We start from the raw sequence: 27,832 nt of genomic DNA, 5'->3' as shown, positions 1-27,832 counted from the left end.
GCGGGGAAGGTGAAAACTCCAGGCAGGGGTCTTAGAGAGCTCAAAGCTCTACAAAAATGATGAGGGGTTCCTCATTCTGGAAAAAGTTTTTGGTAAAAAGTTCTTTTGGGTATGGGATCGGGTGTAGGTTTTTTGGAATTCCTCGACACATGAGTTGTCGTAGGAAAATGATGAGGGTTTTTGCTTTGACCCTGTGTAATGGAGATAGATGTTGAGAATCTGGATGGGAAGGTGCTTCTTCAAGATCTTCGAGGAAGATCGCAAAAGGCTGTTGGAAGTTATTTAAGCTTTGAAGGTGTTTTCTTCAAGATCTTCGAGGAAGATCGCAAAAGTTCTTTTGGGACTTCTCTTATGGGTCTTCTAATCAAGATCTTTGAGGAAGATTGCAAAAGTTTGTTAGAAAGTTTTATGTTTTTTTTTTTTTTTTTTTGGATGGGGAATGTAAATGGGGGTAGTTTTTGGATAGCTTTTATCTTTTAGGGCTTTGGAGTTCTCTCCTTGGCCGTCATACGATGTATTCATGGGGGACTCCTGGTCCCTTCTTCATGTACCTTTCGTATGAATTATCAATATATATTTGTCAACTTTCAAAAAAAAAGATGGAGATTTGGCGTTCTCGTGAAGGTGGTTTATGGAAAAAAACCAGAAAAAGAAAAAAGAAGAAGAATAAACATGAAAGAGATAGATAGGAAGGTTGGACTCTCACCGATCAAAACCTAAGGCATCGCACCAAGGGGTTCCTAAGCATCACACCTTAGGGAAAGTAGACTTCACATCTATGATTTGCAAGAAGGAATGAGAAAACTGGTTTCATACATTTATCCATAGCGTAACATAGAGTAAGAGAAAAGTGCCATAGGAATTACAATAAAAAAGGTGGCCAGGTGCACGAGGCTCCCGCCATTGCGGGGTCTGGGGAGGGCTAGATGTACGTAGCCTTACCCCTGCTTTGCAGAGAGGCTGTTTCCATAATATAATATATAAGAAAAAAAAGAGAACTAGAAAGTTCTAAAACCCTAAAAAACCTAACACTTTTGGACCAAAATATCCTCTACTGACTTAAAGACTTGCTTCCTTCTTCAAATTCTCGTAATACATGTGTGGGGCTTATTTGAAACACATATAACACATATAACACAAATTCTCTAAGACCCTCCTAAGACTTAAATAGCACTCTAAAAACTATATAAAACCCTTTTAACATTAATAATGCTCCACGTCTTCTTAATTCCTTGATTCTTCACTGGCATCTTGGATGGTCCCCCATCAGTTTGGGTTGGAAAAACGAACCCAACGTAACATCGGGCTGGGTTCGTATTGGATATCGTCTCTCCCACTATTCTCTCTAACCCTAAATCCATGAAAAAGAAATGAATAAGAATACCTTTATTCTGTCTCTCCCGAGTCTCCCCAACTCTAAACTTAGGAAGAAGAAATGAAGAAGAACACTATTTCGTTTCTCCCGATTCTCTCCCTAACCCTAAGCCCAGAAAGAAGAAAAGAAGACGACCTTGGTTTGAAGTTCAATTTCCTCTTCCCTGGGAGGTTGATCTTCTATGTTCTATCTTGTCGGAGTAGTGGTGGTGGTCGAAGGAGATCGGAGGAGTGGGGATCATCGAAGAAACAAGCAACAATCGGAGGTCAAGGTTTTGGAAGATTTTCTTTCTCTTTCAGTATCGTTCTCTCCTTTACATTTAGGATTTGCTAGGGTTCTGTGGTGGGCTTTGCTACAAATTTGATGGTTTCTTCTGTATTGGATTCTCTCTTCTATTTGGAATATGTTTTTGCTAGTTCTGTCTTGAATTTGATGCTTGAATTTTCTGTTGGATTCTCTCTTCGATTAGGGTCCTGTTTTTAATTTTATGTTGGCTGCATCATGTGCATTTAGGAAATAAGGTTGGGTTCAGGTTGGGATAATCATATGCGGGTTGGGTCGGGTTGACAATGCTTGGACCGAGTGTCTGGTCTGATCGGGTTAGGGTTGGGCAATTGCTCCTTCAGGTTGGGTTTGAGTTGGCCTCAACCCAACCCAACCCGATCCGAGTTGCACTGCTAATAGTAGTGGGATTTATATGGACCTTGGCGAGCAGAAAAATCAACACTTGTGATCGTCTCAAAAAGAGAAAGAAAGAAAGAAAGAACGATTCTTCTTGCAAGATGGTGTGTTTTCTACTTGGAGTTTGTTAGAGTATAAAAGATAAATAACGCCTTTCTCCAACAGCTTAAGCTTTTGGAGAAGTTGGTAAGTTAACATGGTATCAGAGCCACACGGTCTCGAGTTCAAATCTCCCGGATAGCAAAAATCCACATGCGATGGTCAGGCCCAAAGTGGGACCACATGTGCCACGTGTTTGCCAAGTGGGCCACACGTGCGGGGGAGTGTTAAAGTGTAAAAGATAAATAACGCCTTTCTCCTAAATCTTAAGCTTTTGGAGAAGTTGGTAAGTTAACATGGTATCAGAGCCAAAGGTCTTGAGTTCAAACCTCCCGGATAGCAAAAATCCACATGCGATGGTCGGCCCAAAGTGGGACCACATGTGCCACGTGTTTGCCAAGTGGGCCACACGTGCGGGGGAGTGTTAAAGTATAAAAGATAAATAAGACTTTCTCCAACAGCTCAAGCTTTTGGAGAAGTTGGTAAGTTAACAGAGTTGTTGGACCACTCGATGGTGCGATGTCCTGTACTCTTATCGTCTCTGGCAGATGATCATCAAAAGCTTTGGCCTTGTGTGAGTCTTCCAAAGATCATTCAGGGGTGCACTACGAAGCTGGAGTGGCGGTCTGTTTGGGGAATTGGGGCATGCTATATGGCTTTTAGTTCCATATGCTGTAGCATGACACATCTGGAGAGAGGAATAATCACATCTTTAAAGAAAAAAGAAGAGCTAGGGCAAAATTATGACATCAAAATTGATCAAATATTATTGTGTAGAAATGACAAGGATGGTACTTGCTAGAGTGTAGAAGATGTTCTCAGAGAGTGACACACGGTTGTGAATGAAAAGAAAATGAAGCACGAATTAAAACATGGATGCCTCCACCTGATGGTTGTCTGAAATTCAATTTCGATGGTAGATCTAAAGGAAACCCTGGTGGGGCAGGGATTGGAGGCATTACTTATGGAGTAAACAGATGGGCGAGTCTCAGGAGCATAAAATAGTGATTTGTTTCATCTAAAAGTCTATGTTTCTGCTGCAGCAGCTTCATCCGAGCTAGATATTCTCGAAGTCTTTACCGGAGGTGGGGAATATCACGGGCAAAGGTCATGAGCTTCAAGGCATATCTTGTGGGCTGATTGTTCAATTGTAATATCCTAATTAGTTTTGGGTTGTCGTGGATTGCATGAGTGGGATGCCTCGTCCCCGTGTTTGTAAACCACATTTTCACTTATTTATAAGCTCTGCTACCTTTCAGAAAAAAGTGTGGGTTTTCAACACACCCAACTGGCAACTACTAAATCCAATGAGCTTGCCCAAATGGGTGTCACGCAGGATTAGCTACTTATGAATGACACATCTCCACCTTGAGCGCTTGGGTTCAAGATCTTTTTTTTTGAATGACAGTGTTCAAGATCTTCTCATATCATGTTATTATTTTGGATTTCTGTCTTTGTTTTCCTATTCACGGCCTGATGCAGATTATAACAAAAATAGGAACCACAAATTGATGGAATTTACTGATTACAGCTAACAATAATATTCCTTTAATCTGTAATGAACTAGTTAGTACAGAAAAAAGTCACCACAACTGACCTTTTGATTGAAAACAGATCCAAAAAATGAAAAACTGTGGCAAAACTTGATCTAATGCATGCTAGCTGAATTTTCCTTTTCTTTGGTGTGTCTTGTGACATCACAGTTGTAGTTTAGCCTCACTAGGGACAATAGATCGTGTTGGATCCATGTTGAATGACCAGGTCTTTGTCCATGTAAACACCTGTGGGCAGCCCCACAAGCCATAACCAAAAATGGAAAAAAAGATGCTTGAGGTTATTCATATTTGGGAAGTCTAGTTTGTCAGATGACGAAACTCTATTTCTTACTGTATTAGACTATTAGGCAAGTTCAATAATTTTTGACAGATTAGGAAGTTGTTATCCCTTTTTATATTAATAAATCATTTGATTAGAATGTGGAACACAACAATTCTTTTAGGGGCTGTTTGGATACCTGGATTTAGAATCCAGGTTTTAGCTCGAAACTCAACTCGACTCAACTAAGCCTTTGTCCCTAACTAGTTGGATACCTGGATTTTAGAATCTTGGTTTTAGTTTGAAAGCGGTTTAAAATTCTGGCTTTTACAATCCATTATCCTGGATTTTAAGTAAGAAATCCAGATTTTAGAAATCTCTACCCCATCCAGAGATTTCTAAAACCTGGAAACACGGGACGATCTCTCGCTTGAGTGAGAAATCAGAGAACAACGGATGGTCTCCTTCTCTCGTAGCCCATCCGGGAATTTTAGGAAATCCAAGATTCTAAATTCTGCGTATCCAAACTGCCCCCGAGTTTTAGCTAGCGCAGCACTTGAGGAGTTCTTCATCTGTGACTCGCGACCTGATAGTTTTTTAGGTTCATCTTTGTTCTTTCTATTTTTTCAACATGTTATCACAGCCTTCTGTCTCATATTTTTGACCGTTTCTGCTTGCCAAAAATATTTTCGGTTGTCTGCTCTGGTTTAAAGGTTTTTATTTTTTTAGCTTGGAGCAAGGCTTTGAATCATCTGCTTGGATAACAGGCTTTACCCATTTGGCTCTGCTTGGATAACATGTCTGATCGTGCTTTGTTTTGGTTGGGTCACAAGTTTGAGCTGGATTATTGCTGCTACTTCTCCCAACCATTGGTGAATCTGCTTGTCACATCCTGCCAGCATTCTCTGTAACCATTCACTACTGTCTAATAGTGTGACTTAATCACTGTTGTTGTTTGCCTGGTTCTTTAATTCCATTGCCACTTGTTTTTTTTTTTTTTTTTGAATGCTGCTGTTGCCACTTGTTTTTGCCGAACAATAGGCTTGTCGGTCGTCCTGCTTGCATTTGTCTTCATTGGGAAGATTCCTCCACTTGAAGAGCAGGGGGGGGGGGGGGTGTTCTGATGGCTCTATGTCCATTATCATTTGTTATCATTGATCAGAGAGTCTCATGCACTGATATCCTCCACTGGATTGACATGCCATCAACATCATGGGGTTTCTTGAAGCACAAGGACCTGCAGCACCATCACCAAATGACTGACTATACTTCCATTGGAGGTCCTTTTATTCACCTCTGGTTAGTTACTAGTCACGATTTCTCTGTGTCAATCAGTTGCACAAGAACCTTGAAACCTTCCCTTTGAAGGGTTTTCTTCACGTGGAACAACTCCCAGATTATTTTCACTGCCAGGCCTATCAATTCCTGCCGGGGACCTTTTCCCACCCTCCATTATGATTGGTTGATGGAATCCTTGTCAGCTTTTGTGTGGTCTTGAGCCTTGTTCAAAGACCCCCAAAAGACAAGAACTCCCCCCCCCCTCTCTCTCTCTCTCTTATGCGCATACAACTTTCTTCTCACCACCTCTAAAAGTCATCTCTCCCCTTCGGCTGCCATCCCATCTCGGCTGTCACAAATATCTCCGATATTTTCAAAATATAGTGTTCTTATCGCGAGATTTTGATAAAACGACAAAATCCCGAACTAATCCCGTGATTTTATAAATATAGCGATATTTTCGTTTTTATCATAAAATATCCTGTTAATATTGTGATATTATCCCGATATTTTTACAATATTTTTATTTTATATTTTTTTCTTAAATTTAATAATTTAATATATTTTTAAAATAATTTTAATTTTACCGTTTATTTCCCGATATAAACCTACAAAAATTAATATATCCTGAGATTTTCCCTTGCCGAGAAATTCCCGAGAACGACATTTGTGACACAGCATCTCGGTGACCAAATCTGTGTTGATTCTGATGGGATCTGGTGCTTCAATTTCTGTCCCTGAAAACCCTCAAACCTTGTCTCCTCTTCACATGACAATGAAATTGAATAGCATTCACATTTCATCATTGGTTATACAAGCCTTTTCGAGTGCCTTTGTGGGCAAACCATGCATATGATAGGTCCATCTTATTTGCCCTTGACAATAGGGATAATGTATGGGCCTATTCTTTCCAGCCAAATCTCATCGCTTGATCATTGACTGATGGGCACATCATCACAGTCCAAACTGCCCATCCATTTACAAAATTTGTGAGCCTACTCGTGGAGACTCTAAATTATGATACTGAACATCACCGATGCCACAAGCTTACACCCTCCTACCTAACAAAAACCTGATACATGAACTTATTTTATTGTACTAAGCAATTTTGAGGACACAAATTCAAAATGTTTTTTACTCTTTCCATATAATAGTGACCATATTACTCCAATCCCCACCCTCTCTGTTTCACTACAATCCCCTAGAACCATCCCCTACATGACATGATGTAAGCCCAATGGTTTCCACCTTGGCATTCTCATCTTATTTTGATGATTCCAATACACAAGTGATTTATGATCACTAATGTGTTTAATTGTCTAAGTTGTAGATCACATTGGTGCTAAGACGACATTGCTTGGATTGAGGCCAAGAAGATCTCATTGGACCACATCATGAAGGCCAAAGACATCGAAGTCCAAGACAAATGAAGACTTGAAGAATCCATTGAAGACCAAAGTCATATTTAGTTTGTAAAAGATCCAATCTTAGTTTTAGATTTTAGAGGCATAATTAAGTAAATAAACACACACCCTAAATATATAAGTGATTGTCTTTGTGGAGATCCAACACCTTGGAACCCTCATAGCAATCCCAACTTGGTGTTAAGTTGGAAGCCTAAAAACAAGAAATGAAAATCTGATTGAAATAGGCTTCTCGGAACTCCGAGAGAAATTCTCGGAACTCCGAGATTTTTTCTCGGAACTCCGAGAATTCTCGGAACTCCGAGAACACTACAACGGTCGGATTTTTAGCCGTTGCGATTTTTCCTGGAATTACAACAATGCCATTGAACGGTCATATTTGGTTTTTCTTATATATATGGTCATTCCAAACATTACAACCATCAATCCTAACACTCTTAAACTCCATTTGAACATCCAAAGAGTGAATCAAACTTGATTATGCCTCTCATCCTCTAAAGATTAGGATTTGGATCATAGGCAAAATTTGTACATCTTCTGCAAACTTTGTAAACCCTTGTGAGGGATTTTTTGTTCTTTCTTTCTTATCAAGAACGTTGTATCGGGCGAGTGTTCGGAGAAGCGTAGCCCACTCTCCGTGGTGAAGATTGCCACCAAGGTTAAAGGTAATCAGAATTTGTAATCGGCACCGATCTTCGCCGAAGTTAAGAAGATCACATAGTGAAGCCATCAACGGATTTGGTTGGTGTAGTGGAGTAGGTCTCACGTTTTGAGGACCGAACCACTTTAAATCTCGGGTGCAATCTCTCTTACTCTTGCTCTTTATTTGCATTTGCACTTTAGATTTAACTAGTGTAATTGAATTTTATTGTTGATCTCTTAATTTCCAAAATTGGGTTTGAGTTTTCAAAAGAATTAAAACTTGTTAGTAACCTAATTTCTCTCTCCTCATAAGTTGCCGTACTCGGGACCACCCTTGGAATTTAACTTGGTATCAGAGCAAAGGCTCTTAAAAGATTTTCTTTTCTATAAATCTTTGGAAAATTTTTCTTTAAAAATTTCAACAAGGGAAAGATCATAAGATCTTTGGCAACTTTCTAATTGTGAAATGGCGGATAGAAATGGAACCGGACTTCCGGAGGGCCATTCCACAACTAGACCTCCCTTCTTTAATAGGTCCAACTATGGACATTAGAAGACAAGGATGCGCATCTATCTTCTTTCGATAGATGTGGAACTTTGGCACATTGTTGAAAATGGATACATGTTGCCTTCCAAACCATTTGAAGAATGGAATGTCGTAGAAAAAAGGCATGCAAATTTAAATTACAAAGCCATAAATTCTTTGTTTTGCGTCCTATCTACGGAGGAGTTTAATCGAGTTGCTCTTTTTGATTCCGCCAAGGTTATTTGGGATACACTTGCCGTTACCCATGAGGGAACATCTCAAGTTAAGGATTCCAAAATAAACTTGTTAAAGAGCAAATATGAAATGTTTAGAATGGATCAAAACGAAAGCATTTCCGAAATGTATACACGTTTTTCTAAAATTTCTAATGAACTAGCTAATCTTGGTAAATCTTATCCTACTAATGAGCTTGTGAGTAAATTGCTTAGGTCTCTTCCTCCATATTGGGATCCAAAGGTAACCGCCATACAAGAATCAAAGAATCTCAAGACACTAACCATGGAGGAGCTTGTAGGATCTCTCATCACCCATGAGATGCTCTTCACTAGCCGACAAGAGGAGAAGAAGCCGAAAGAGAAAGAAAAAGAGAATCGATCTCTAGCTCTAAAAGCCTCCAAAGCGAACTCATCATCCTCTAGCGAGGCGGATAGCGATGAAGAAGAAGCATTGAGGAAATTTAAAAGCTTATGGAGAAAGAAGCATAAAAAGGATAAAAAGAAGAAGAAAGAAGAAAGTGATGTTGAGGGAGCCTTAAGATGCTTCAATTGCAAGAAGATTGGACACAAAAGACCGGATTGTCCACTTCTCAAGTCATCTTCCTCAAAATACAAGGGAAAGAAGGAATGGAAGAAGCACAAGGCACTTGCCGCCAGTTGGGATGCTTTGAGCACCTCGGGAAAGAGTTCAATCGAAGGGGAAGAAAAGAAAGATGATCTTTGCTTCATGGCACTCACCCATGAAGATGAGGTAAACTCTAACCCCTCGTGTTATTCATCTAGTAGTGATAGTGAAAAAATATCATATGATGAATTGTGCTCAACCTTGCACTCTCAAATTTCTAAAAATAAAGTTCAAAAGAAATCCATTTCAAAATTAGAAAATGAACTTAATTTTTTGAAAAATGAATCTTCTTCCAAATCTCAAGCACAACTTGAAAATTTTAAACTTGAGATTGAAACCCTTAAGGGTTGTTTGGATGAGAAAACTTGCCAAATTGCAAGACTCAAAGATGTGGCAAGCTCTTCCAAATCTTATGAAGATGAATTTAATAATTTTCTAAATCAAATAACCCATCGTCATAATGAAAATGAAAGGTTAAGATTATGTCTCCATGGATTCTTAAATGGTGACAAAATTATTGACATAATCTTAAAGAAGACTAGTCAAAGATCTAAACATGCATATGATAGGACTAGCATATCTAACCCTCATGTTAGATGCCATTATTGTGGAATAAATAGTCATTACCAATTCCAATGTGCATCTAAGATTAGGGATAGTGTTGGAACCAAGAAATCTTGGGTTCCCAAAGCCCCCATATGATTTTCATCATATGTGCTTAGATTAGGGGCTTGGTCTAAATTTGAACATCTTTCTATGGATAATTAAAATATCCCCTCTTATGTTGAATAAAAATTCTAAATAGGGGGAGTTCTAGGTTTGTCTTTTTCCTTGAAAAAGGGGAGCTTTAAATTGAATATTTCATCCATTTGTTTCTCTTTTACCCCAATCTTTTTGATTGATGCCAAAGGGGGAGAGAATTCTAGTTTAAGGAAAATATGAATGCTTTTATTGGAAAATCTCTTGTGCGCGTCATCATAAAAAAGGGGGAGATTGTAAGCCCAATAGTTTCCACCTTGGCATTCCCATCTTATTTTGATGATTCCAATACACAAGTGATTTATGATCACTAATGTGTTTAATTGTCTAAGTTGTAGATCACATTGGTGCTAAGACAACGTTGCTTGGATTGAGGCCAAGAAGATCTCATTGGACCACATCATGAAGGCCAAAGACATCGAAGTCCAAGACAAATGAAGACTTGAAGAATCCATTGAAGACCAAAGTCATATTTAGTTTGTAAAAGATCCAATCTTAGTTTTAGATTTTAGAGGCATAATTAAGTAAATAAACACACACCCTAAATATATAAGTGATTGTCTTTGTGGAGTTCCAACACCTTGGAACCCTCATAGCAATCCCAACTTGGTGTTAAGTTGGAAGCCTAAAAACAAGAAATGAAAATCTGCATGAAATAGGCTTCTCGGAACTCCGAGAATTCTTGGAACTCCGAGAAATGGTCCAGTAGACTCTTTTCCAACTTCTGTTTGTATTCCTGGAACTCCAAGATTTTTTCTCGGAACTCCGAGAAATATTCTCGGAACTCCGAGAACACTACAACGGTCGGATTTTTAGCTGTTGCGATTTTTTCTGGAATTACAACAATGCCATTGAACGGTCATATTTGGTTTTTCTTATATATATGGTCATTCCAAACATTACAACCATCAATCCTAACACTCTTAAACTCCATTTGAACATCCAAAGAGTGAATCAAACTTGATTATGCATTAGGATTTGGATCATAGGCAAAATTTGTACATCTTCTGCAAACTTTGTAAACCCTTGTGAGGGATTTTTTGTTCTTTCTTTCTTATCAAGAACGTTGTATCGGGCGAGTGTTCGGAGAAGCGTAGCCCACTCTCTGTGGTGAAGATTGCCACCAAGGTTAAAGGTAATCAGAATTTGTAATCGGCACCGATCTTCGCCGAAGTTAAGAAGATCACATAGTGAAGCCATCAACGGGTTTGGTTGGTGGAGTGGAGTAGGTCTCGCGTTTTGAGGACCGAACCATTTTAAATCTCGGGTGCAATCTCTCTTACTCTTGCTCTTTATTTGCATTTGCACTTTAGATTTAACTTGTGTAATTGAATTTTATTGTTGATCTCTTAATTTCCAAAATTGGGTTTGAGTTTTCAAAAGAATTAAAACTTGTTAGTAACCTAATTTCTCTCTCCTCATAAGTTGCCGTACTCGGGACCACCCTTGGAATTTCACATGACTAACCCATAGAGGCTTGAGCACGCAACACAAACCAAGTATTCTACATATAGTTATTTCCCTTAGTAAAACCCTTGTCCCTGGAAATGCCTTGACCTATACTTGCATGAAACAACTGCTTCCTTGCAAGCAATGGGAAAAGCCATATTGCTATGTGGTTTGGATACATCTTTATAAGCATGGTTTTAAATTTCAACCGAATCCGAAATTTCGGATTTCGGTGGAGACCGACATCGAAATCACGAAAACCCGAAACGGTATTTTATTTTGGCCGAAATTTCGATTTTTCCTAAATTTCACCCAAAAAACCTGTTTTTTTAATTAATTTAATATTTCACCAAAATTTCGGCTGAAATTTAATATTGAATAAAATATTATTTTCTTTGTTTCGCCAGATTTCGGCCAAAATTTTGACATGTCAGGGGTCCGAAAGGACCGAAACCGGTACCGAAGCCGAAATTTTAAACCATGTTTAGAACTTGCTAACTTCCAAAAATTCTGTTAGGGGCACTATGTTTGAAATGCATGACACCATCATTCCTTATTGTGTTCCTTTGTATGTTAGTATGGCCACTTGAACTTGCAATGAGAGCATTTCTTTGAGAGCTAATAAAAAGGTAAGAGGTACAAAAAAAGGAGGGCGAGATAAATCAAGTCCTTTCAAATTCAAATCAAGTGTTGATTTTTCAGCTATTTCACTCATTGAGGCCAAGGGGCCAACTGTCAGGCCCAGCTATCGAGGGTGGGCAAATTTCAAATTTCAAATTTTAATCCCGTGATCATAACAGGAAAGAAGATGGGAGAAGCAACGGGTGCTAGTGGGTCATCTCAATCAAGGGAGTTCGAGGATCATAAGCAATCCCGAGGTCAAGGTAGAGCCTTGGGTAAGCAGATGCGGACTCTTAGTGACACAGAGGCTGTCTGGGCCCCTTGGAGCGCGTAATCTGCTTAGCTCGCTCATCGCCCGAGGTGATAAAGCAGAGCAAACTTTCTAAACAACTATTACGGAAGCATGGTTCAAGTGGGTCCCACATCTGGAGACTCAAGGGTATGGCCGTACGGGACTTAAAGCTAAATTCGGTAATTTTCTGGGATTCTTTAAAGATGGACCACCTAAAGGCGGGTGTGGACTCAAAATTAGGGCCCATTCCCTTGGAAGGTCCATAAAATTTAAGTCTAGAATAAACCATATGAGAAATGTGGAAAGGGACCCTAGTGAAGAAAAGTTCCAGCCAGTCAAGGTGACTTCAGAGTCAGGTGTAGAATTCTCGAATCAATATGGGCAAATCCAAGGAAAGTCTGTTAAAAAGCGAGAACAAAAGAGATTGGGATCCGTGGTGTTGGGATCCCATGGGGGGGAACTTCTTGGGCCAGCAGTGAGGAAGGTTGGTGTTGGAGGGGAGAGCAAAAATAATTCTTACAATGAAGTTGGGATTCTGGAATATAAGAGGATTGTGAGAGGAAAAGGAGCAGGCGATCAAAGACTTAGTTCACTTCCGAAAGTTGGACTTAGTGGCGATAATGGAATAAAAAATAATGGGAGTAACAGATAACCTTATCAACAAACTATGGGGTCGTAATCACAGGGAATGGGTTTCAAAAGAAGCGGTGGGAACAACAGGGGGAATAATTGTAATCTGGACGGAAGGATTATTTGTAAGAGAAGACTTATTTATCGACAGATTCACAATCTCCATCCTATTTGGCACAGCTACTTGGGGGGAAAAATGGGTGCTAACGGTGGTCTATGGCCCTGTTTGAGCGAGGGAAAGAAAAGATCTATGGGGGAGCTAAAATTAATTCGCAACCAGTGGCAAGGAGCTTGGATAGTTGGGGGAGATGTCAACATAGTTCGTTTCCCTGGAGAAAAGAACCGACAGGGAAGAATCACGAAAAGCATGAGGAACTAATCCAATTTCATCCTTGATAGTGAGCTGATTGACCTACCTCTATAAGGAGCGAAGTTCACTTGCTCTAATAAGAAAACCCGTATGATCATGAGTCGCCTGGATAGAATATTGATCACTCAAGAATGGGAGGAGTATTTCCCAAGGATATGCCAGCGAGCCTTCCCCAAACCTTTATCTGATCATAATCCCATTCTTTTAGAAATGTCACACTATTCAGGAGGGCCCCACCCTTTCAAATTTGCGATGGATCTATGCCAGACTCCTGAATTCGAGGAGAAATTAAAGCTATGGTGGGAAGAAATTCAAGTTGAAGGTTGGAAAGGATTTGTGCTATGCAAAAAACTAAAAGGAGTGAAATCAAAGATCAAAGAGTGACAAAAATCTCATGATGAAGAAATCAGGAAAAAGAAGGAAGAAGTTTTGACCAATCTGAAGGCAATCGAAGCAAAGGAGGAGATCAATGATCTCACTATCGAAGGAAAACTTGTTCGTATAAGATTAATGACAGAACATGAGGAAATCCTCCGAAGAGAAGAAATAAGGTTTAGACAGAAATCACTGGCAGTTTGGCTAAAAGGTGATAACAATTCAAAGTTCTTCCATTGCATGGCGAATATCAGAAGGAGGACCAATTCAATCAATTGTATACAAGATGGGGATCGTCTGGTGGAAAATGCGGAGGAAATCAAAGAGAAAATATTAGAATACTATACCACTCTGTACTCAAAGAAGGTAAGTTGGCGCCCAAAGATAAATAGCCTCCAATTCCGGAGTATCAATTTGATCCAGCAATCTGCGTTGGACAGAGATTTTTCGGAGGAGGTGGAGAATGCAATTTTCCCGATGCAAAAAGATAAAGCCCCAGGCCCTGATGGGTTCCCTATGGCATTCTTCCAGAAGTATTGGGACATAATGAAAGATGATATTATGGAATCCATTGTGGAATTCCAAGATAGAGGTATAATCAACGAAGCAACTAAATCAACTTTCATAGCCCTCATCCCAAAGAAAGAAGGTATCATTGGAATTAAAGACTTCCACCCGATTAGTCTTATTCAATGCTTGGCGAAAATAGTGTCGAAAATATTGACAAGAAGACTAAAAATGATTATGGGTGAAGTCATATCTCAATTCTAAGGGGCCTTCGTTGATTCAAGACAAATCCTAGACGGAGTGTTGGTAGCCAACAAAGTGATTGACTTTGTCAAGTGCGAAAAAAGGAGGGTCTTATTCTCAAAGTTGACATAGAGAAAGCTTACGATCATGTGGATTGGGATGTCTTAAATGAAATTTAAGGCCACATGGGCTTTGGGGTGCGATGGAGAAAATGATCTAGGGCAGTGGTATCAGCGAACAACTTCTCTATCCTAATTAATGGTTATGTGGAAGGTCATTTCAGGAGCTCAAGGGGCCTTTGTCAAGGCCGCCTCTTATTTATTTATAATGGTGGTAGAAACCCTGAGCTTGATGATCTCTAAGGCAAGGGACTTGGGTCTCATCCGAGGTTTGCGAGTGGGGTCTAATGGCAAAGAAATCACCCACCTTCATTTTGAAGCTGACGTTTTTCCTGTTACATACCTCGGACTGTCCCTTGGTTTTGGGATCCCCTCTGTAGCTCAATGGGATCTGGTGATAGTAAGAATAGAGCGGAAACTTGCATCATGGAAGAGAAAATACATTTCGATGGGCGGTCGGATAACGTTGATAAAAGTAGCCCTCGCCAATATGCCAATATACTTTGTCTCTTTTCAAAATTCCAGTAAAAGTGGTTCAAAGAATTGAAAAGTTATAGCGTGACTTCCTCTGGGAAGGGGATGGTCAAAGTAAGAAGCTAAAACACTTACTGAACTGGAAGAGTGTATCCAAGCTAAAAAAGAATGGAGGGCTGGGAATTGGGAAGATAAAAGGTCGCAATCAGTCACTTTTAGGCAAATGGTTATGGAGGTTTGGAAACGAAAAATCAGCTTTGTGGCAAAAAGTGGTGGTGGAAAAATATGGGATGGACTGGGGGGAATGGCGAGCTAAAGCACCACGGGCAGGCAAGGGTTCATGGGCCTGGAAATCAATTTGCTCGGTAAGAGAGATCTTTGGGCCTCTGGTTTGTTACAAAGTTAGTAAAGGGGATAAGGTTAGATTTTGGCTGGACTAATGGATTGGGGAAAAACCACTCAGAGAAATCTACCCAAGATTATTTTGTGTGGCCTCGAATCCAGAAGCAACAGTGGCAGAGTATCTAGAAAGATTAAACTCTTTTGGTCGAGGGTTTTGGGAACTCAGACTGAGAAGGGAAATAAAAGACGTGGAATTAGTAGACCTGCAGGAGCTCTTGAGTAGCCTACAGTAAGCATACTCCTCAATTTTTTAAAAAAAAATGAAAAAGTATGGACGCAGGAACCGGACGGAAGTTTTTCGGCGAAGTCTTTCTTTGCTGAAATTAAGAAAGGTAGAAAGTCCTCGGTCGGTAGAATCTGGAGCTCTTTGGCATCACTGAGGGTAGTGGCCTTTTCCTTGACAGTAGCCCATAGGCGAATCAATACCTGCGACCGGCTGCAACAATGGAGGAGTCAGATGGCCAGTATGTGTCATGTGTTTGGGAGCTGAAGAATCGCTAGACCATTTAATGTTACACTGCCCCTTCTCCTCGCAACTGTGGGGTAAGGCAATGCAAGCCTTTGGAATGTCTTGGGTTTTCCCTCGCTCTATTAAGTAGGTGCTTCTTCATTAGAAGAATCACCTTTTTGGAGAGATAGGCAGACTGTTGTGGAAAGCAATGTACAATATAATCTGGAACATTTGGAGAGAAAGGAATAGGCATATCTTCGAAGAGGAAAGTAGGAACCTCAATCGGGTGGTATCTGACATCAAAATAGAAATCATCTCTTGGGCGAAGTCAAAAAGGAAAATTCCATTCACTACAAGTGACATCTTGCAAAACTGACGGTCAATCCTATGGGTTAGGGCAGTCACAGCAGAGGTTTTAAATTTCGACCGAAATCCAAAATTTTTGACCGAAATTTCGGGTTTCGGTCGAGAACGAAACTGAAAAGAAATTTTCGACTTGAAATTTCATTTCCCCGAAATTTCGGCCGAACTTTTAGGGATTTAACGTAAAAGGAAGATTTTTTTTGATTAAATAATAATTTCTTGAAATTTCAGCCGAAATTATCGAAATTTCGTGGGATTTCGTCCGAAATTTTCTCACAATTAAAAAGTTGTTTTGTTTCATTTCGTAAATTTCACCCGAAATTTCGGGATTTCGGCCGAAAATTTCGGTTTGGGTGAGGACCGAAATCACTCCTTTAACCGAAATTTAAAACCTTGGTCACAGCTAAGGTCACAGCTAAACCTCAACCTAAATAGAAACCACCACCGCTGGGTTTTTTTTTTTGAAAGGTAATCAGAGAAAAAATATATTAAAACGGGAAGACCAAGGAGGTCACCCAGGATAAAACAACAAGAAAAAGAAAAATACAAGAGCCTCAAGGAGGCAAGAAATCAAAAAATTCCACCGCTGGGTTTGTTCAAGCTAAATTTTGATGGGAGTTCGATCGGCAACCCCGGTAGGGCTGGGATTAGAGGACTTATAAGGGATGACAAAGGATCAACAATTATGACTTATTCTGGCCTGCTAGGAGATGTGATGCGAATGAAGCTGAAGTAAGGGCGCTCCTCTTTGGTCTTCGGTGGGCCCATGAGCATGCATTGGGTCTTTTAATAGTAGAAGGAGATTCAACCAACGTAAATTAGCTGGGCATCGAGTAAGTCGAAAGGGCCATTGCGATTTCAGGAAATAATTGCGGAAATTTTGAACCTGGTATCAGTGCTAAAGCTGCGAAGAGAGCATAGAAGGAGATCGGCAAACGAAGTAGCAGACTCTTTAGCAAAGGAAGGGGTGTTGAGAGAATCAATGTCTGTAATTTCATCTTTATCCTAAGATTAATGTACTTGATGTAATATCAGTGGGGGACAACTTGTTCTTATCTGATTCCTTTACAATTTATACAAAGTCAATTTTCAAAAAAACAAGGGGCCAAATGTCTGGCGATAATAATTATCCATTAAATTCATCAATTTTTATCTTCGGAAGTAATCATAAAGATAAGGAAAGATATCATGGATCCTATGTGTATAAGCCCAAGAAAGGAAACCATGAAAAACTGGCTGAAACAACAATTTACGAACTTAGAGGGAGCTCACTGCCTATACAGAACCCAATCCCGTCAATGCCTCTCCTAGCACTTTGCGAGATATGCTTAATTATAATGGGGGCATTTCTTTTATCATGGTGTAATCAAATCACTTGAAAATTTTAACTCGGAATTGTATCCCCATGCAAAGAATGTTAAAAAACCCAAGTAAAAGCTTTTATCTTTTACAAGAGATCTATAAAATGATTGCACGTTCCATGATTTAGATCTATACTAACTAGCATTGAAAATAAACAGTTTGCATTCGAGGGCTTCTTTTAGAGGAAAATAGTATTCTGATTGAAGGTCCTTCTAGTTGTTTTGGTCAGTTAATTTTTTTTATTGATATATATGGCACTGTGTAAATTTCAGATGGCAGGGACGTCGGATGTCAGGGCTTATCTTCTGGTGGCAAGCCAAAACCCTGCATGAAATTCTTCAGGTTTGCTCTTTCATCTTCATTAGTCTCTTTCCTCTAGGAAACATACTAGCCAAGTGATCCAATTGGACATCCTCCTCATACATAATGGGCTGAAGGAAATGATTGCCGAGCTTGAAAGTTCTTGAACCAGTCAAGTATTTTGTCTTTCAGGTATAGCATTCGTATCAAGGCAGCAGTTTCACTCTAAGATCAACTTTCGATGAACTGAAATGAAAAATTGCTGTTACTGTTGAGTCCTCAGGTATACCTTAAAGTGGAAAGCAAACCCCAACAAACATTTTAAGACACTGGAATATACTTCTAAATTGTTGAAAGGGCTAATTGGTGTTTAGTTTTGTCTCTACCTCTTAGTTAAAACCTGAAGTCAAATAACGACCTTTTAATTATCAAAAGTCTGAAGATAGCAGCATGTACCAGTGTGTTTTTTCCCCTTTTGTGCTGTTTTATTATACTATATTTTATGCTGATGTTCTGCCTGTTTACTCTTTCGGTCTTTTGGGCAGTACATCGGGTTGCCCCTTCGGAGAATCTTGCCATTTCTCGCATTATATACCTGGGGGCCTCAGTTCTTTGGGTCTAGCCCCTATTGTTTCACTCTCTGCAGCTTCCGCTGCTGCCGCTCAGAGGAAGGCACCTGCACCAGTCGGGGATCCAAGTGTTACAGTTAATGGCTATAAAACAAAGCTTTGCAACCGGTTCAACACTGCCGAGGGCTGCCGATTTGGTGATAAGTGTCATTTTGCTCATGGAGAAAGTGATCTGCGGGCACCTAATAATATGTCTCGAGGCAGCAACATGAGAACTATGTCCGAAGGACCAAGTGGTACAGGTTCGCCAGGGTTCAGCAATGTGGACTCTCAGTTCTCAGACTCATCATATGGAAACGTCTCCAATTTTAATTCCCAAAGTTGCAGTGAGCCGAACCCACCAGGTGTTGCAGGTAGTGATGCCCCTGCTAGTTATTCATCTGGCCCTACTGCAGATAATGTCCAGGTGTATTAACAAAATGGCGGAAGTCCAGTGTTCTCTGCAGTGGTTTGCCTGCATTATGGACCGACACTAAATCAAACAGGATGCATTTCTGAAGAATCCATGGATGGCCCTGTTATGGTAAAATTATGTTCTTAAGAGTCGATGGTTATTGTTTTTTTTTTTTGGTTTCTTTAGGATCTGATCTGTTTTTATATTCTAGTGGATCCTACAAATATAAGGCTCCAAGAGTTAAAAAGAATTTAATTCCTGATCAGTTCAGATTGAAAATGAGCGTAGTGAAAGCAGCACGCACAATTGGACAAAGTTTAGGGCTCAAACAGTTTATACAAGACAATTGTTCCTTTAGAGTGGATTTGAAGTACTGGAGTCATTTCAAAAGATTGGCAATTATTCCTTGCTTGGTAATAAAATATATAATGTAATGTGACTGGCATTAGGGAGTCACCGGACATGTTTCTTTCACGCTGTCATTGTGTTATGTGATCCTTCTTTGATTCAAATTTTGATGTTCCTTACCATCAGAAGTTCCTTTGACGATGTTTAGCAGATAATTCTATTATCAAAATTCGAGTTTGAGTCTACTATTCATACTTGCTATCTAACATTGATATATTCTAAGAGCACATTGTCCTTACTGAACTTGTGGGGTTTCAACTTTCAAGGCTTATATCCGATTCTTATGGCCATTATTTATGAGGAAGCCTTTCCCACCATCTTCTTGAGAAAGTAGTGGTGAGACCTCATTTCCCAAGCGCTTTACCATTGAAGCTAAAGATCCACATCTTGCCGGCATATTAATCAAATGTAATCCAATATGATAGCAAGTAAATATGGATATAATCATGGTTTTAAATTTCGACCGAAATCCGAAATTTTGGATTTCAGTGGGGACTGAAACCGAAATTTTCTGAAATTTGATATTTCGTGAAATACCAAATTTCGGCTAAAATTTCTGAATTTCAGTCCGAAATTTCAGAAATTTCAGTAATTTCAGTCCGAAATTTAGAGAAAATGGCATTTTTTTTAGAAAAAATAAATGTTAACAAAATTTCAGCCGAAATTTCGGAATTTCGGTCCGAAATTTCTTCCCGAAATTTCGAAGCTTAATACCAAATTTTGGACTGATATTTTGGATTTCGGTGGGGTCCGAAATAGGTACCGAACCGAAATTTAAAACCTTGGATATAATACATCATAGAGTAAGCATATCACCCCACAAAAATCACATTCAAGAGGCAAATAAAAAAGATTCTTTGCCATCCATCTCGAAAAGGTCTAATGGATGAACTAAACAACAAATTTTAATAGTTTAAAAGTTCTCTAAAGTGTGACCACAACAAATTAAGCATTACCAATCAATACTCAAGACCAATCTAAGGATGAGGGTTAAGTTTTATTTCATGATTTGAAAACCCGAGTTCTAAATGCAAGATATAAATTGTCCCTAAATATTCAACTGTAGCCCAAGACTCCAACCACCAACCGCCAACCAGTTGGAAGGATATAAATCCTCCGGCAAAAATGCTACGCGTAGAACAAGAATTTTAATCTGTTTTTGCCTTTACAACTAGGAATTTTAGGATCTAGATTACAATTCGGTTATGAAAGTAAATAAACAAGAGATCATGTACCTTTGTTTATAAAGCCGCGAAGAAGATCGTCTGCTTGATCTACTCCTTAAATCGTCACGGACGAACTCTTCCTCGCGAACGTCGCAAGTTGATCCGATGGGATCCTTTGATTTTGCACAAGGGATAGAACAAACTTTTGTTCTACTCTACGATCAGATCTAAATCAGATCTTAATAGGATTTCAAGATTGATCTAAGATAGAGCTTTGTTGATTCTAAAAGCTCTTTTTTATGAATTTTGGCACTAGGGGAGATAGAAAAATTCAAGTTTGGGAGCTGATCCAAAATCACCTACTCGATTGACAGGCATAGCTTTTGTAGCTGCTCTGCTCTGAACCGTTCATAAAGTCAAAGCTACACTCTTCTTTTTGTTTTTCTTGGATTTCTTTGGTGAAGGGTTTATTATGGGTGACAGATCAGAAACTCTTGTCTACAGGGCATACTTCCTTCTTCAGTTGATTAGTGAAAACGAATATGAATTGGATGGTTTAGCCCTCCCTGGGCCTTGACGAATGACCGGCCACCTTTGACGTTACAAGAGCAAAAGGCCCCGGGCGAGGTGCAAGATACCAGGCCGATAAACCCGGGCAACCACTCCCCTATGTGCCGATCGCTAGCGCATCCAGGGCCCGACGCCTGTTCAATCGGCCTCTCCCTTCCAGGAATTCAACTGTTTTCAATTCCAAAAGCCCTTTAGCCCAGTCGCCAAAATGACAACCATTAGAACCATCCTTGCAGTAGTAGAATTTCCAAGTTCCAAAAAGAGAGAGAAAAGAGATAGGTTGGACGTTATTTCAAGAGGAGAGAGAGAGAGAGAGAGAGAATTTTTGCACACAACAATTACTCGCACACACCCAAAACGTCCACCCTCTTTCCTATATATAAAAAAGTTTTTTCCAACTTTTGAAATCCTACAATATCTCAAAGTTGTTGTTATCCAAAATTGTGTGCAACAATTCTAATTTGAAAAAGCAAGATCCCAACTCTTGTTGGACGTTTTGCATGCCCAAGTTGGGCGTGCGTGCTGCCCAACACAAGCTTGTGTATATAAAATTCCTATAAAGTCTCCTACAAAGTCTCCAACAATCTTTTTCAAATAAAACTCTTGTAATTCAAATATTCTGAATTAAAATGGGACACCCCCCTATGCATGTTTTTTTAAGAGAGTGGGCCCATGAAAAAAGCCGTCCCATAGGGTTGGTCGAAATTTCATTGTTTAGGGCACTAACTCAAACAATCTCCCACTTGCCCACAACATGTAATTTTGTCTAATAGGTTTAAATTCAAATACTTATTTAATTCTTGTACTTAAATAAATAATTCCCATCCAATGGGAAGAAAGCTCCATCCAATCAATATATATTACCTATAATACTCCTTTGGTTAACACTTAAACCAATTTTGTATTCCAATGTGTCTCATAGTGTACATACACTATGATATTTGTTCCCTTTCATGAATGCGATGAAACAAGTTTGTTTGTGCAATCAAATAAATGTGGGACCATATCTAATAGATACATAATTGTCATTCGAGTTATGAGTGGGATCATTGCAGGGATCCAACGGTAGATCCTGTAGAGCCCAATGGTGGCCCCCACTGTGATCTTGCTCCATAGTTCAACCGCAATCGAGTCAGTGGCCTCCATCGAGACGTAACCCTGAAGATAACCGTTGAATCTTCCTTCCCCTAACCACATTTGACATGTACAAATTCCTTCTCGAATCTTCATCTACTGAGTGGTCCTACGGAGGGTGGACTTCGTTTACCTCCTGGGCCACTCATGGTAAACCTTTTAGTCAAACAGTTTAGGCCCGCAAATACATTTGCAAAACCATTTTAAACAATTATTTTGAAAAAACCTTTTGATAAACCTTTTATCAAAACCACTTGGCTAGGTATTTTAATAGGCCTACTGATCTGACCAAATCTCCCAGCTGACTGCGTAGGAAATACCTTGTCGAGTATCCCTATTGATCTCGAAGGTTTGTCCAATGCTCTAATACTACCCATTAATGATACCTAATGGCACCATTGTCGGATAGATCAAGAAAGATGGACGCCTCCACAAACCAATATGATCCCTCAGGTCAAAGGACATGTAAAGAGTTTTGTTTGGTAGAATAGCCTTTAAATTTTCTTGTCCACAGGCTAGTCTAAAATGTGATCCTGTTCAGTACTCGATCCCATCGTTGCACCCACTCTTCTCACTTAGGGTCCACTACCCGAGTGCTCAAGATAAATCACCCCATGACACGTGCATGTACGTGAGATTGGTGCTTGTTGTGTACAGGAAGAGATGTCCAATCTTAACGCCAACTAGGAACCTTTAATGCTTGCAAAGAACCGGATACCCATATCTCCTTGCTCCCTAGGATCTGTGAATCCCAGCATGATTTCCTATTTTGCTACAAAAGGACCAATATGTGCAATATCAAACACATGTCACATATTGAAGAATAAAATACCCAATAAATGTCATGACAATAAGCTTTATTAATGAATAACGAAAAATACACTGATTTATAGGGCACTATTTCTATCAATCTCCTAATTGCCCTCAAAGCCAGTCATGCATATATCTGAGACCCATTCTCTCAACATGCTTGTCAAACACCTTCAGACTAAGGGACTTAGTGAAAGGATCCACCACATTATCCTCTGAAGCTACATTTGCTATGGCAACATCTCCTCTGTCAATAATCTTCTGTATCACATGATACTTTCGAAGGATGTGCTTGGACTTTTGATGAGACCATGGTTCCTTTGCTTGAGCAATCGCACCGCTGTTATCACAATACAGAGTAATAGGTCTCTCAACAAAGGGAATGACCCCAAGGTCATCGATAAATTTCTGTAGCCATACCGCCTCTTTAGCCGCATCACTAGCAGCGATGTAATCTGCCTCAGTGGTAGAATCTGCTGTAGTTTCCTGCTTACAACTCCTCCAAGACACTGCTCCACTAGCCAAAGTAAACACAAAGCCCGATGACGACTTCATGTCATCAACGCCATACTGGAAGTCTGCTTCAATAAAACCAGAAATGACTAACTCGCCTGCTCCATAAACCAAACAATAATGCTTAGTTCTCATTAGATACTTAAAAATATGTTTAACTGCTGTCCAATGTTCAGGACCAGGGTCTGACTGATATCTGCTAACCATACTTATAGAATGACAGATATTGGGCTTCGTACATAACATGCCATACATAAGACTTCCCACTGCCGAAGCATAGGGAGCATTGTTCAACATTTGCTTCTCCTCAGATGTAGTTTCCCACTGCCGAAGCATAGGAATCATTTCCTTCTTGGAATCCGCCATTGTAGACTTTGCTAATATCTTATCAATGTAAGCTTCTTGTGATAGCCCAAGCTTCCTATTTTTCCGGTCCATAAAAGAAGCTTCACCTAAGTCCTTCATTACAAATATACTGGAAAGCCATAACTTTGTGTTAGATAACAGTCCTACATCATTCCCAATGAGTAGAATGTTATCCACGTATAAAACCAAAAATGTTATAGTCCTCCCACTAACCTTCTTGTAAACACAAGCTTCATCAATGTTTTGAGAGAAGCCAAACTCTTTGACCGCTTGATCAAAATGAATATTTCAACTGCGAGAAGCTTGCTTCAATCCATAAATGGAGCTCTGCAACTTGCACACTTTCTTACCACTCACTCCAGCAGCCTCAAAATCTTCTAGTTGAACCATATACATGTCTTTTTCAATGTTTCCACTTAAGAAGGCAGTTTTGACATCCATCTATCAGATCTCGTATTCGTAGTGTGCAGCGACGACCAATAAAATCCTGATGGACTTTAACATAGCTACAGGCAAAAAAGTTTTCTCGTAGTCAATTCTAAGCTTTTGAGTATAACCCTTTGCCACAAGCCATGCTTTGTAGGTCTCCCGATAGGAGTAGTTGACAATTGAATCCAAATTTTCCATTATTTTACTATCCGTACTTACGATAAGGGCCTTTCTTCATCTTAAAGATCCATTTACATCCAATGAGCTTAATACCCTCTAATAGATCAACTAGAGTCCAGACCTTGTTGACATACATAGAGTCCATTTTGGATTGCACAACATCCATCCATTTGCTCGCATCGATGTCTAACATCGCATCCTTATAGTTAAGAGGATCATTTTTTTCTAAACCAGGATTATTTTCCTCACCCAGATAGAGATATCTATAGGGTCTTCTTATCTCCCTAATATTATGTCGGAGTGTTGGAGTAGGTTTAGTTGGTTGTGGGACCCGATCCCGCGAGGGGGCACGACCCACCTCCCTCTTGGTCTCTCGTACCCACGCGAATGACGTGTGCTTTTTATTATTAATATAAATAATCTTTTCCGTGAACTTGTGATCACAAAAGAAATATGAATTTCACGCAAAAGAGAATGACTAGAGTCACCACCTAGGTAAGAGACCTATAATCTATAAGTGACACTGCAAGGATCTGCGATCCCAGAAGTCTAGATTCGTTACCTGATTACAAGAATGGAAGGTATGGTGGATTGCCACCATATGCACCATTCTTGCCCGATAATCCGGTTTTCAATTCCAAAGATTAACTCATTTAAATTTCTTTTTAAAACTCATTTAAACTCTATTGATGTGCGAACTAAGGGACATGCATCCTAAATAATCTAATTTCAATGTGATTCCTAGATGTATCTTTCGATTATCCAAATTCGGTTTGGTTCAATTTATGTGAGAGTTCTCCTAAAATCTAATTTGGGAAAAATCCTAAGTGATTTAATCAATTTAATTTAAGGTTTGAAAATGATTAAGAAATAAATAAAATAAAATCCTAAAACCCTACTGAAGTGTGTGTAGGGTCGACTCGTGCTTGGAATGCCTTCCAAACATCCAAGTTGCCTACGTACCCAAGCCTCACTAGGATCAGAGTCGACGTAGTTCGATGGCTTAAACTAAGCTACATGCCTAATTCATCTAGGACACCGATCTAGACTAGACAGACTGTTTTAACAGTTTTAGACAGATTATTTAATTCAAGTTAATTATGATTTATTATCCTAGGACTTCATCTAAGATGATATATGGTCCTATCTAAATGCAAAATGCTCTCTAGACTAATGCAGGTGGGCCCTACATCCTAGGTTAACTAGGCTTGTCCTATAAGGAAAAATAATTAATTAGTGAACCTAATCTATGACTCAGTTGCTAATAATAGCAACCATCCGTGATGAGGCTGAACTCGTAACTCTAGGACACCCTAAGACCTAGAACGTGACATAAGTGTTCTTAAAGGGGCTCTAAGGGCTCCTATGATGTGGGACCGTGATCCAATAGTTCCAGAAATGTCTTGAACATGGGTTAGACTAACCCAAATTATTAAGTTAATGATTTTTTGTCTTTTAAGGGTTCATAACACCTAAAATTCAGGAAAAATCTAAGGCTCTAAGGGTTGATTATTACCATCCTTGGGTTGGATTCATGGAAGGGAATCGTGCTTTCTACCCTTACACGATTTGACACATAAGTTATGATATATTGTTGCTTGGTATTTTCTCAGGATTTCCGTGGACAATGACCTCAGAGCCAACAATATATTATCATTTAGATGCTAAAATGTCCACGGTTGATCACAATGAGTAAACGATTATGAATACAATCCTTACATCTAAAATGACCTAGAATAGCAAGTTATAAAGGAAATTAATAATTTTTAAGGTTTTTGTTCAATTGACTTAAGGATTACATGCATTCTGAAAAGTTATGATATTCTAGAATTCTTCACGATTTTTAGAACTAAAATAGATTTTTAATGAATTTAACAAAATCAGGCCAAGTTGATGGTGTTAGAAAGCTATATATAGCAAAAATGCTCCAATTCGACTCAAAATTTTATAGCAACACAATCACATCAGTAGAAAGTTACTGTAAAAATTTCAACAATTTTTACTGCAATTTGCTACCTATTTTAAACCTAACAAAATCTGGCTGATTTGGAAGCAAAATCCTAAACAAATATCTACTGCTATCCTAAAATCATGAAAAATAGATCAAATATGAACCATATTATTTTATCTCCAAATTTCAGCACTTGAAAATCAGTAGATGTTCGAAAACTCAATTTTCATTGAAAAATCAGCGGTTTCCTTGAAATTTTAAGCCAAATCATCATAAAAATTCGAAATACATATCAAAACTTTATGAAAATTAATAAAAAAAATTTTAAATCATTCAAGTAACGTAAGTGACTGGTTTGAAACAAAAATTTTGGAAAAATCTCAGTTTTAACATGAAAAACCATTGTCGCGCGCAAAACGATGCTTTGAGTACAAAATAATGAAGGAAACTGATTTTTCAAATTTTGTACCACAAAAACCTTTAAATATATAATATAATAATTTGGAAAGTTTCGTAGCTTTTCGAATTCGTTTGATATTTATTATGATTAAATCAGATGTTAAAATAATTAAAAATAGCATTAAAAAATCCAAAAATTCAAGAAATTTCTTACATGATCTAATAATCTGGAAAAACTACTGGACACAAATTTTCATCCGCTTTTAACTTATTTTGATATATATATTTGGATTTATTCTTCGAAAAAGATCCATTTTCTCGGCTATCTTCGAAGAATGAAACCAACATCAAAATAAATCAAACAAGGCTGGAAATTTTGTTTTCCAATAGTTTTTTAATATGAATGGTGTAGACTACTTGCTTTGAAAAACTTAAAGGTTTGAAAAACTTGCTTTGAAAAACTTCGAAAAAACTTAAAGGTTTAGACTACTTGCTTTAAAAACTTGATTTTAGCCCAAATCTTAAGAAAATTAATTTTTAATTAAATAAAACTAATTTTAAAGCAAAAATTTAGATTATAAACTAATTTGGTTCATACCATATCATATCAAAATTTCATGCAAAAACACATCCATATGCATCATATATTCAAAGAAAACTCAAAATCTAACCTACGCATGCTTTTCTAGTTCCTAGATTACATGGAAGATGAATACTAACCGTTGATCGTTTTCCTTGTCTCTAAGGTGTGTAAATCCAAGATATACACTTTGTCACACCTTGTATACGCAAAAGAAAATCCAAAGATCGCCCAATATAATATAATTCTTCATATGTTGAAGAAGAGGTGAAGAAATCCAATGGTACTTTAATGAAGAACAAATATGAAAGATAAACCAAAGCACACAAAGAGAGGGAGACGGAATTTTTTTTTGCAGAGCCAGCAAGGGTTGGGCATTTTTTCCAAGAGTAAGCCAAAGGTTGATTTGCTTTGTTTTATAAAAAAGCTTAGGGCAAAGCAAAGAGTAGAAACTTCATATCTTGTGTATTCCCTAATTTGAACACTTACTATTTCTCCTCCTTCTCTAGCTCTTACATGAGTTACTTAATATATTGGTTTCCCTCTTTTTAAAGCATTGGCTTTCTTGGAGATTAAGACATGCCATTATGCTCAAGAGAGATTTTTTCAAGATCCTTCTAGAAGCTCTCCCATATGGTAAACACACACTTTTATGAAAGATTCCCGTCCAAAAAGGACTGCCCAACGTTTGACCTCATTTTTTACCTATTTAGGGACAGAATTAGGAAACGTCGTAAACTAGAAAGTTGTAGATCTTTTCGAGATTTTTCCAACAAGTACAACTGCAAAATTTTTAGACAAGTATGTAAAAGGGTATGGCCATTTTACTAAACTGACCATATTAGCCATTTATTTTATTTTTAGCAACCAAATTCAATCAAATCT

General features: G+C 38.7%; 1 protein-coding gene across 3 annotated transcripts in view; it reads left to right on the top strand.

Annotated features, from left to right (window-relative positions):
* LOC143859730 (zinc finger CCCH domain-containing protein 31-like) overlaps positions 1-19,034 on the top strand; it is a 36,040-nt gene extending 17,006 nt beyond the window's left edge. For all 3 annotated transcript variants that reach the window (XM_077370388.1, XM_077370387.1, XM_077370386.1), the window contains 2 exons: positions 17,391-17,460; positions 17,964-19,034. In XM_077370388.1, the coding sequence (XP_077226503.1) occupies positions 17,391-17,460; positions 17,964-18,462 (569 nt within the window). In that variant the 3' untranslated portion in view covers positions 18,463-19,034. The remainder of the gene's footprint in view (positions 1-17,390; positions 17,461-17,963) is intronic.
* The last annotated feature ends 8,798 nt before the right edge of the window (positions 19,035-27,832 follow it).

The sequence above is a fragment of the Tasmannia lanceolata genome, unplaced genomic scaffold (genome assembly GCF_043159265.1).
Source record: "Tasmannia lanceolata isolate RefF3 unplaced genomic scaffold, GAP_Taslan_0.1 ptg000036l, whole genome shotgun sequence".
NCBI classification, from domain to species: Eukaryota; Viridiplantae; Streptophyta; class Magnoliopsida; order Canellales; family Winteraceae; genus Tasmannia; species Tasmannia lanceolata.
The sequence above is the reverse complement of the archived record's forward strand: the minus strand, read 5'-3'. Positions and strand labels throughout refer to the sequence as shown.